Below are 12,579 nucleotides of genomic sequence, written 5' to 3' on the forward strand. Positions count from 1 at the left end.
GACCCGAGACTCAAATTAAACAAAATGGTCAAGGGTACTGACAATTCTTTAGCTGCTTCTCGTACAACACGAGCTGGTATACCATCCAATCCCACAGATGTATTGACATTGAGGTTATGCAATAGACTACTCACCTCCACTTCATTAACCACAATTCCCGTATAATCTACTGGTTTATTCGTTTCTGCAATGTCACCACCTGGATGATATACTTTTGCAAAGTGCTCACTCAGTAACTCAACTATCTCAACTGATTCAGTTACCTCCCTACCATCGGCATTCTTTAAAATCAATCTGCCATGTACATTTTTCCTTTTACTTGCTACATATCTAAAAAACTGTTTAGGATTCTCTTTAGCCTGCATGGCCAATGTTCTTTCGTAATCCTTTTTTGCTTTTCTTACCACACTCGTCACCCTTCTGGCCTGCGCTTTATACCGTTCATGTGCCTGCCGGTCACCCTTCTCCTTAAATTCCCTCCATAGTTGTTTCTTTTTTTGCAACTCAAACTTAATGGTGTTATTCATCCATTTAACCCCTACTTGATTTATTATTCGGACTCTAGGTATACAGTCAGCCATTGCTTCATGCAAGCACTTCTTAACTACCTCCCATGCACTATCAACTTCTAGTCCTTGCAGTTGTACATGCCATGGCACTGAACCAATCAAACTCCTAAGCTTATCATACTTTCCAGCCCGATAATTCCACATGTACCCTGTCTTAATTGAAAATTCTACACCTTTAGCAACCTCCCAAGTTAAGACCCTACGATCACTCTCACCGATTGGTGTCAATGTGGTCATATTTGTTACAGCCAAACCCTCAGATGTAATTACTAGGTCAAGCACTCTCTGACCCCTAGTATTTTCCATTACATGCTGTCGCAGATAGCTATCCCTTAATAACCGCATAAAATCCAGTTCCTTCCTCCCGTGTGTCCTCTCCTCACTCCAATTAATGCGACCATAGTTGAAATCTCCCATAATAATCACCCTCCTTCCACCCATTTCTTCTATTTGCTTGTGCATACTGTCACCACCATCTTTTCCATCACCTGGTCTATAGCACCACCCAATTGTATATTTAGTTCTGCTAGCCACAATCTCACACCAAATGGCCTCAAATGTGCTCTTTTCTCTATCCTGCAATTCAACTTCTATTCTCCTTGGCTGGAGCTCATCAGCTATCATCAACAATACTCCTCCCCCCATTTTATTCTCTCTGTCATTCCTGAACACACTATACCCATCACATTCAATCCCACTAGTTATATCATCTACAGTCAGCCATGTTTCACTAATACCTATAACCTGTGGTCTGGAAGTGCCAACCATGGCCAAAAACTCTTCCTTCTTGTTCCTAATACTCCTAGTATTAGTGTATATGAATTTAAGACCCCCATTAGCCCCAACCCTACCTTGATGCCTTATATTAACTATCCCACTCAGATTTGTTGTCCTTATTTGCTCTGGCATATTATATTCATTCTTACATTCAACTGCCTCCATAAGGACTGCATCTCTACTCCCCCCCCTTAACAAATCTAGTTTCCCTGAATTTGCACATCCACTACATTCAGCAACACTTTCTCAAGTCTTCTTACACCGTAACCATTCAAATGCAGGCAATCCATCTTATATAGATCCTTTCGCCCATCAAACTCACTCCACACATCCACAACTTCCACACCACGCGTCATACATAACCCACGCATAAAGTCATTCGCAATTATAGCCCTCCTTTTAAACATTTCACTGTCATACCGTGGCAAAAGACTAATCATTCTAACTCTCTCACTCTTTTCTTTTGCTACCTCAAACAATTCATTCAGGTCTTCTATCATTTCCATTATACTTTAATAAATATTTCCGATATTTTGGCAAATTCTACAAACAAATAGAGGGGACAGCCATGGGTTCACCACTCTCCCCACCTTGGCCAATTTCTTTATGGAGACCTTTGAAGAAAAAGCCTTAGCCTCCGCCCCACAAAAACCAACCATATGGCTTCGCTACATTGATGATGTGTTTGCTATTTGCCACATGGCTCTGAAACACTCCTCTGTTTCCTTACACACTTAAACAACCAACATGCCAGAATCAAGTTCACCCTGGAAAAAGAGGAAAACAACAGCCTCCCTTTCCTAGACACACTAGTCACCTGCCAGCCTGATGGAACCTTGGTTTTCTCGGTTTATAGAAAACCCACCCATACAGGCGGATACATTCACCAACAATCACCCCCCCCCCCTCACAACAATATGGAGTGATGAAAACACTATACAACAGGGCTAAACTAATCTGTTCTAATGACATGGCCCTAAACACTGGACTAAATCACATCCTCAATACTTTCTCAGCCAATGACTGCCCCCCCCCCCACACAAAAAAAAAAAAAAAATCCAAAAAATATTAAAACCTACAAACCACAGCTCACCTCCACAACAAATATTACTCTAAATCCATCACCATTCCCTACATCCGAGGCACCTTGGAAAAAATTACCAAAATTTTAAAAAAACATTACCTCACCTTCTATTACAGGCTTTACAGAAAATTGGCATCCCTTATCCGCTCCACCAAAGACCAACCACTTCCCCTAGACCTACCTGGTGTATACCAGGTCCCTTGCAGTTGTAAACTGTCATACTTTGGCCAAACAGGCAGGACAGCGAATATCAGAATTTCTGAACACAAGGACTACATCTGGTTTCACAAGTACAGCCATTCTGGTCTTGGAGACCATGCTCTGGACACACGCCACAGAATACGGTGTAAGAAAACTACAGTAATACACCATAGCAAATACAAATTCAAAAGACTATTTATGGAATCAGCCTCAGCCCTAAGAAACTCTCCAAACCTCAACAAATTTGGTTGTATGCAACTGCCCCAAATTTGGGAGGCATACATCAGCAGACCTTCAGTCCAACGGCCAAGAACATCTACTTAGCCCGCTAGAGGGCACCGTCAGGACTTCTAGGAGAACGAGAGCTTCATATCTTCATTCTCAGTTACTGTGTTGTAGTGCCTGCTTGCACGTGCTTTTTTGTAAGTTCCTTTTGAAAATGGCAACGTAACGCTGCCGAAATATCAGAAATATTTATTAAAGTATAATTTAATTTATATTCAAATCTACGTTGTTCAATTCCCTAAGTGATTTAGAAATTCCAAACACTATAGACATTGATAATAATGATGACACTTGGATAAAATAAGAATCAAGTCAATAATATAATTTTTATCAAATATAATATATTTAATTATTGAAAATAATGCAATTTACATATTAATATTGTTTAATAAATATCTAGAATAGCTTTCAATATTTTTAAAATACTTACCCTATCACCTTTTTCTCCTTTTTTCCCTGATTTACCCACAAACCCTTTTTCTCCCTTAAAATAAACAAAAGATATTATAACCGAAAAATCTTAATTACTTTTCTGTGCAAGTAATGCATTTTATATTGTTTTCACATTTCAGTTTGAAAAATATTTATTCTTCTAATTTAATTTTTTCTTTAAAAAATGTATTAGAGAAATTATAACAGATAGCACAGCGGTCTTTCTCCCATCCCTTTAATACACAACCTTAACTATTGTACTATCTTCATTTCAAAGTACAACACTGAACCGATTCTGCAGGCCAATTGCAAAATAGCACATGGAAAGAGACAATCATGAAGCTTTCTAATTATTTGTCAAATAGGTCTGCCAGATCATGACTGGAAAGAAAGTCGAAGTATATATATATAAATGTTCACTAGGATTTGTGGTAATGCAATGAATGAACAGGACTGGATAGTCCCTGGGAGGGGAGAGAAAGAGAGAAACACATATTTCTAAATCCTTAATCCCCACATTGCATGCCTTTGCTCTTATAATTAACTGAAGACTAACTGACATCTCACCATGAACAACATTACTAAAAAATACAGAAACGCTGCAGGTCACAAAAAAAAAATCTCCACCAAAAATTCATAAAACATCAAAATATCACCAACAATAAAAATATTATAACAACAAAAGTCCATGAAAAAATATTTCCATTTCCATTTCACCAGCATTCATAGCCAAAACACAAATATAATGATTATGTACCAACAACATTAATGTCATGTACGACAGGTTCAGGAGGGGAGAAAAATTATGTTCTTTATCTTAAGTTTAATAGCATTAAACAACAATACGAGTGAAATCAATAACAACATGTACAGGCACACCCCCGACTTATGCAAATTTGGACTCTGGAGAGTTTATTTTTCACTTGGGTAAACTATAATAAGTTTAGTTTAATCCTTTATCCAAGTGTGAGCAAACAAAGTTTGTGCGTGAAAGTATCTTCAGGACTGAGCTAAGGTGGTGCAACACCAAGGCAACTCATGGCAAAGGTGGAGAAAGCTATCATCACTCCTATCTCAGTATCTCCCATAATGCAAAGCACATCTCCTTGCGGATATGTGTAATGCTATGCATTAAGGCAAGGGTCACTACCCAGACCGGTTTCGACCTTTATTGAGGTCTCGTCAGTGGGGGCCAGGCCCAGTAGTGGAGACACCAAGGGAGAAGCAATGAGAGGTCATCCCCACCTATAGGAGTTGCCAAAAGGTGTACAACCTTATTATTAAATTACTCTGGATTCAGAGAAAGATGTTGAGAGTTTATTTTTCACTTGGTTAGACTATAATAAGTTTAGTTTAATCTCACTGATAACATTACCCTCACCTGCCCAATGCTGTATATGGTCCCTCACTACTTTCCAGGATCTTACTAACTACTGATGACACACAAACTGGCCTTATAATTAGACACTTTCAGTCTGCTACTGCATTTATGCAATGGCACTATCTTATCTTCCTTCCATTCCATGGGCACCTTTCCTGCAGCCAGACTTTCATTGAAAAGCCAGGTCAAGGGCACTGTCAGTTCCTTAGCACATTCTCTCAAAACTCATGGTGAAATACCATCCAGTCAAACAGCTTTACTAACATCCAGAGTACTCAGTATGTGGAACACACTCTCCTCCCGCACCTCTATAGTAAACTTCGTAAACTTTCCTGTATATAATGTAGACTGTAGTTAATGCTGTGGCTGAAACTTGCTTATTATTATTATTATTATTATTAACATCTGACCTTCATGGACTCAGAGACTCATCATGGGGAGGTACACACTATTGCACACAATGCTCATCCAACTGTGCTTTAAGGTGATTCAATGTGTCTACATTCACAACACACTAAGGCAATGCATTGCACTCACCAACCACTCTCCATGCAAAGAAACCTCCTCACTCCTCTGTTCACACCCTCCTTATACAGTTTCCAGCAATGGCTTATTGTTCTGTCTCACCCCTTTCCTCTTATTCACAAGACTATGCTACTTACATTCTCTCAATCTGTCCTTGTACTCCATATTCCAAAGACCACTGACCACCTTTGTGAATCTTCTCTGGACCCTTTCCAACATATCCTCATCACTATGAAAACCTGGACACCAATCTGTGCACAATAATCCATATGAGGCCTGATGAAGGCCTTATACAATGGCATCATGACCTCTTCATTTCTGCATGTCGGGGTCCTCCACATCATTGCCATTATCTGATGTGACATCTTCACAACTTGTGCAATGTGGACCCTGAATTTCAGGTCCTTGTCTACCATCACTCTTCCTAGATCTCTCATCTCCTCTACTTCCTTTTAGGTTTCCCCACCAAGTGCATACTTTGCATTCCATCATTGTTTACCAAATCTCAAAACTTTACACTTTGCAACATTGAACTGATAATTCCACTTACCTTCCCATTCATGCAATCTATTCAAGTCTTCTTGTAAGGCCATAACATCGACTTGACTGCAAACAGCTACATCATCATCGTCATCTGCAAACAGTTGCATATCACTAGTTAAATTCACCCCAATATCATTAAAATACAAATGGAACAACAATGGCACCAAAACTGACCCCTGCAGCACACCTAGTAACCTTTCTCTTTCGGGATACTGCACTCCCATATACAACTTTTTGTTACCTATCTGACAGCCAATCACTGATCCAACTCAGAAGTGTGTTATCCAATCCCATCTGTTTCAATTTATTTAAGACTTTATCATGTGGCAGTCGATCAAAAGCCTTTCCAAAATACAAGTACACCACTGTGTATGCATCTCCCCTGTCCAAGGTATTTGCACCTTGTTATAGCACATAAAGAAGTTAGTGAAACATGATCTCCCCCTTAACAAACCAATGCTGATAACCACAGAGAACAACACTGTTGTTATCAACCCATTTCTGTATCCTACTTCCCACCAATCTCTCCAGGGCCTTCACCACAACTCCAGATATACAGACTGGCCTATAATTTGAAGTTACAGCTTTATCACCACCTTTATGCAGTGGCACAATTTTACCCTCCTTCCACTCCCTTGGAACGCGTGATGTTGCAAGAATTTTGTTAAACATGCATGCCAATTCTACTGTCAATAGTTCTCAAGGCAAAGAAATTTTTCACAACTGCTTTGAATGCCTAGCAATAAGATTTTACAATAAACTGCCAAATGTAATAAAGTAAGAAACCTCAAAATATACTTTCAAAAAAGATTTAGACTACCTCATGGGACTAAATAATGTTGACTTTTATTTTAAATGTATATTATAAGAGATCACTGTAACTTATATATTATGTCTAATTACGTGTAATATATTATTACCAAATATATACCAAGTTATGTGAACCCTCAAAGATACAGTCTTTTGATTTGTAGTGACTCTTTTGCCTAAATTTAATTTTTCTAATAACCAGAATGGCTACGGCCTTTTATTACACAAACTACACAGTTCCTTATATTTCTATTTCCTGTTTTTTTATCTTAAGTCGTTTCCTTAATATATCAGTTTCTACATTACTGTTCAAGTGGCTATATTATATTTCAAGTAGTTATATTAATTTATAATATATATATAGTATTTTTTCAATGTTCCATTATTACTTGTATTGCTGTAAACAAACATCACCATTGTAATATATTATTAGTTGTATCACTACTGCAGTCTTAATAAATTTAAATTTAAAAAAATATGAGGTGAGAAAATAAGATGTTTTGAATGCATTTAGGGGTGCTTAAGGGTCAAAGCTGTATAACTGAGAGGAGAACTCAACATAGCCTTTAAAGAAATGGGGAGAACCGACCAGGGCTTCTGACCTAATGTCCAATCCTCACCTTCTCGTGGTGCACCCTGTTGGGTATCTACCTGGATACTGAACGAACGAGTATGGGCTGGTAATTTGGGATTTAGCAGACCAAATTGTTATTGGTCTGCTAAATCCCAGATATTCTTATTGGCTTAAACCAATATAGAAAATGATGGTACAACATGACAAAATTTCATGCCGGCTGGGGCATCGCCTGGTTAAACAAAGCCCCCGTTGTTTTTGCGGAACCAGGGTGAACAGCGAAAAGTCAGCTACTGGAACAAACTCTAAAACACACCCCAACTCAATATCACCAGAGTTGAAGATCAGTACTATCAGCATAAGAAGCCTGAATGGCAAAGAAATGGAGCTAGCTGAGGAATTAGATAAGTACCAGATCGATATAATAGGGGTGATTGAAGCAAAAAAGACAAAAACTGGTGAGATCTTTCTGAACAATAAATACAAAATCTTATATTCAGGAAATGACGATCATGGAAAAGAAGGAGTAGCCATAGTATTCAACACAAAATACGAGGATAATCTTCTTGAATGGTAGGCAGTCTCAAGTAGAGCAATGTGGGCAAATATCAGAATGGGGAATTGGACAATGAGACTTATTTGTGCATATGGTCCCACAGAAGGTAGAAGTGGAGGAAATTTTTGAGGCTTTAGAAAAAGCAATTGACACAAAGAAAAAGGAAAAGTTGGTTCTTGTTGGAGATCTAAATAGCAGAGTAGGAAATGACTGTCAGACATACAAAACTATTTTCAGAAAATTTGGAGAAAAGTGCAAAGCCAATAATAATGGCAAATACCTGTTGGATTTCTGCTCAGGACATGCACTGGTTATTACTAACACTATGTTCCAACATAGAAATGTACACAAATTCACATGGACAGAAGAGGCAAGGAATAAGAAAAGTCTCATTGACTATGTTATTGTTGATAGTGATGCTTTCTTCCTGGTGCAGGACACCAGAGTGTACAGAGGATTTGAAATTGTTTATTTATTTAGTCTTGAGCAGGATAAAATTGAATTTCATACTGAAAAGAATAACACGTAAGAAAGTTTCAAAGGGAATAAAAGTTGAGCAGCTCTCAGATGTGAACTGTAGACTAAAATACACAAAGGTTATTGAAGAAAAAATGAAAGAGTTTGCCCGCTAGAGGGCCAGACGGATGGTTGTGTTTTCAGAGAGCTCCCGAAAGCTAAGTACAATTTTGAGTAAAAATTAGAATATAGGTTAAAATCATAACATAATATTGCCTAATTTTGGTAGCTTGTTGTGTCTGTGGGATTTTGGTGTGAATTACGTTATTTAATTTAGTATATAACGTTACGTTTCCTAGATTTGAATATGGCGCCAATGCAACGTAAGATAATGGCGTCCAAAAATACGACGCCATTGTTCAAAATCTATAATGTGAGAGAGTTTGTCCAATGTGATGTGTGTGGGATGTATGCATTCCTGAATGAGGCTGGAATTTGGATTGAAAGTGATAGTGGTGGGAGAATGTGCAGAAAGTGTAAGCAAAGTGAGGAGTTGAAGTATGTGTCAGGTAGTGAGATAGTTATGGTTGAAGAAAGCCAGAATTGCCAGAATGTGAGTGAAAATAGTGGCTTGACAGAGAATTGCGATGTACAAGATGGCAATGAGAGCGGTGATCTAAGAAAGAGTGAAAGCAACCATACTGAGAGAGAAAATGGTTTAAATGATAAAAATAATGAGGAATTATTTGTAGGAAGTGAGATCACTAGGTTGCGTGCAGTGATACAAAATGCGCAGCGGCAATTAGAGTACCTGCAAAACTCTTTCCAGAGTGATTCGGCTAACGTAAAAAAACAGTGCAAGAATGAGAGAATTTCTGAAATGAAGGAAAGAGTGTTGTATGGTGACTCATTATTAAGAGGGGTGATAGATGGCACTGTAACTAAATCGTACTTACCAGGTGCGAAATTTAAGGATGTAAGTGAGAGTATTAGAGTGCAAAAACAGAGGGTGAAAGAATTAATAATTGTGGCGGGTACGAATGAATTGAAAGGTGATAAATTTTTTATGAGAGAGGCCTTGAAAGTATTGTTAAAGGTAGCGAAAGAAAAGAGTAACAGAGTTAGAATGGTTAGTCTGTTGCCGCGGTATGACAGAGAGGAGTTTAGGAGGAGGGCCATAATCACAAATGACATTATGCGTAGGTTATGCAGACGGTGTGGTGTGGAATTCGCGTGGACGAGTGGAATGAGTTTGAAGGGCGAAAGGACTTATACAAGATGGATGGCCTGCATTTGAATGGACTTGGTGTGCGGAGACTGGAAAGAGTGTTGCAGAATGAAGTGAAAATGGATGTGCAAAACCAGGGAAACTAGAACTACCAAGGAGGGGGGGGAATGGATATGCAGACATCAGTGAGACAGATGAGTGTAAGAATGTATATAATGTACCCGAGCCAGCACTAAGGACAAAAAATGGGAATGGGTCATTTAGAATAACGCATCAATATAGAGATGGGATTAAGGGATCACTGCATTTCATGTATACTAATGCCAGGAGTATTAGGAACAAGAAGGAAGAATTTTTGGCCTTGATTGGCTCTTCCTGGCAACAGGCTATTGGCATTAGTGAAACATCGCTGACGGAAGAAGATATAGTTAGTGGGATAAAATGTGTAGGTTATAGTGTGTTTAGGAGGAACAGAGAGAATAAAATGGGGGGAGGAGTGTTATTGATGATAGCTGATGAACTGCAGCCAAGGAGAATTGAAGTTGTATCGCAGGATAGTGAAAGGAGCTCATTTGAGGCTATTTGGTGTGAGATTGAGACTGGCAGAATAAAATATACAGTTGAGTGCTGCTATAGACCAGGTGATGGAATAGATGGTGGAGATAGTATGCATAGGGAAATTGATGAAATGAGTGGAAGGAGGGTAATTATTATGGGGGATTTCAACTATGGTAACATTGATTGGAAGGAGGAGAGGACACATGTGAGGAAGGAAAAGGATTTTATTCAATTATTAAGGGATAACTATCTGAGACAGCACGTAATTGAAAATACTAGGGATGTGACAGTGCTTGACCTGGTAATAGCATTTGAGAATTTGACTGTAATGAATATGACCATGTTGCCACCCATTGGTGAGAGTGATCATAAGGTCTTGACCTGGGAAGTGGCTAAAGGTGTGGAATTTTCGATTAAGACAGAGTATATGTGGAATTATCGTGCTGGCAAGTATGAAAAGCTTAGGAGATTGCTTGGATCAGTGCCATGGCATGTACAACTGCAAGGGCTGGACGTCAATAGAGCATGGGAAGTGGTCAAGGAGCATTTACAGGAGGTAATGCCTGATTGTATACCTAGGGTCCGAATAGTAAAACAAGTAGGGGTTAAATGGATGAATAACACCATTAAGTTTGAGTTGCAAAAAAAGAAACAACTGTGGAGGGAATTTAAAGAAAGGGGTGACCTGCAGGCACACGAACGGTATAAAGTGCAGGCCAGAAAGGTAACGAGTGTGGTAAAAAAAGCAAAAGCAGATTATGAAAGGAAACTAGCTTTGCAAGCAAAAGAGAATTCCAAACAGTTCTTTCAATATGCTGCAAGCAAGGAATAAACTGTACATGGCAAAATGATTTTAAGGAATGACGATGGTAAGGAGGTCACTGAATCAGTCGATATAGTGGAGTTACTAAGCGCGCACTTTGCAAAAGCATATCATCCAGGTGGTGACATTGAAAAAATGAAGGAACCATTAGTTTATACAGGAATAGTGATGAATGAAGTGGAGGTGACTAGTCTATTACAGAACCTTAATGTGAACACATCTGTGGGATTGGATGGTATACCGGCACAGGTCTTGCGTGAAGCGGCTAAAGAATTATCAGTGACCTTGACATTTTGTTTAATCTGAGTCTCAGGTCTGGTTTAGTCCCGAAGGTGTGGAAAGAGGAGAAAATAGTTTCACTGCATAAAGGAGGATCCAAGACTATGGTTGCAAATTACCGACCGATCAGCATATCAGGAGTTGTTGTCAAGGTCTTAGAGAAAGTAGTCAAGGGAAAAATACAGGAATGGATTGATGAAAACAAAATACTGTACAGGGGACAGCATGGCTTTGTGAGGGGTAGATCATGCTTCAGTAACTTGCTCAAGTTTTATAACAAGGTGATGGCTGAACTGGATAAGGGAAATGGGTTTACAGTGATACTGCTGGACCTGGCAAAGGCGTTTGACAGGATACCACATGGAATACTAATCCGTAAACTACAACATATGGAAATGGATATAGGATTGGTGAGATGGAGATAGGTGGTTGGTTGATGGAGAGATATCAAAAAGTAGTTTATTCAGGAGTAGAGTCCAAAAGACGGCCCGTGACTAGTGGTGTGCCGCAGGGTTCTGTTCTTGGACCACTGCTGTTTAATCTGTTCATTAACGATATAGGGAAGGATCTAAGTTGAACAATTCATTTGTTCGCTGATGATGCAAAGTTGGGTAGGGCAATAGTGAATGCAGAAGATGTCAAAGTCTTGCAGAATGACTTAGATAGATTGGAGTTCTGGGCTAAGGAGAATGGATGTCAATTTAATGTGACAAAATGTAAGGTTATGCATTTTGGGGTGAAAAGATTAGCAGCAGTATACCACATTGGTGGAACTGTACTCCAAGAGATTGATGAGGCCAGGGACTTGGCAGTGTTGGTGGATAGGGAGATGAAGTTTAGGGGGTACATTGCAAAAGTAGCTAAATCAGCTCATCAACTCACTTGGTTGTTGAAAAATACCTTGACGAGCAGAGACAAGCAAGTTATTGTACCTCTGTACTGAGCCTTGATAAGACCTCATCTCGACTACTGCGCCCAGATTTGGTCACCTTGGTTCCTTCTTGATGGGGAGGAGGTGGAGAGGATCCAGAGGCGAGTGACTAAGATGATAACAGGTCTATGGAATGAACCATATGAGAACAGGTTGAAGATTTGTGGGTTGCAGAAACTAGTTGATAGTCAGAGGAGGGGAGATATGATTGAGACATTCAAATTGCTAAAGGGATTCTATAGGATTAATTCAGAGGATATTTTTGAGATCAGGAGTGGTGGTGGAAGAACTAGGGGACATCTATGGAAGCTGGGCAAAGAGTGTGGTTAGCAGGGGTGTTAGAGCTGGGTTCTTTACTTTTAGAGTGGTAAATGAGTGGAATAAGCTGCCAGAGTCTGTTGTGGGTGCTATGACAGTGAACGAGTTCAAGACAAGGTATGATAGATACTGTGAGAATGTAATCGCATAGTTGCGTGGACATGATGTTTAGGGCCTCCCTCGATGAGTCTAAGGACTCCTGGAGTCGCCCGAAATAATAATAATAAAAAAAGAGTTTGAGAACAGGAA

At 39.2% G+C, this 12,579-nt stretch overlaps 1 protein-coding gene across 2 annotated transcripts in view; it reads right to left on the reverse strand.

The window, feature by feature from the left end:
• Nucleotides 1-12,579, reverse strand: part of LOC150098312 (uncharacterized) — a 733,595-nt gene that overhangs the window by 699,004 nt on the left and 22,012 nt on the right. For both annotated transcript variants that reach the window (XM_090404774.1, XM_090404775.1), the window contains exon 3: nt 3,347-3,400. In XM_090404774.1, the coding sequence (XP_090260900.1) occupies nt 3,347-3,400 (54 nt within the window). The remainder of the gene's footprint in view (nt 1-3,346; nt 3,401-12,579) is intronic.

Source organism: Typopeltis vanoorti, chromosome 15 (assembly GCF_054136105.1).
Source record: "Typopeltis vanoorti isolate ZY-2024b chromosome 15, IOZ_Tvanoo_1.0, whole genome shotgun sequence".
Taxonomy (NCBI): Eukaryota; Metazoa; Arthropoda; class Arachnida; order Uropygi; family Thelyphonidae; genus Typopeltis; species Typopeltis vanoorti.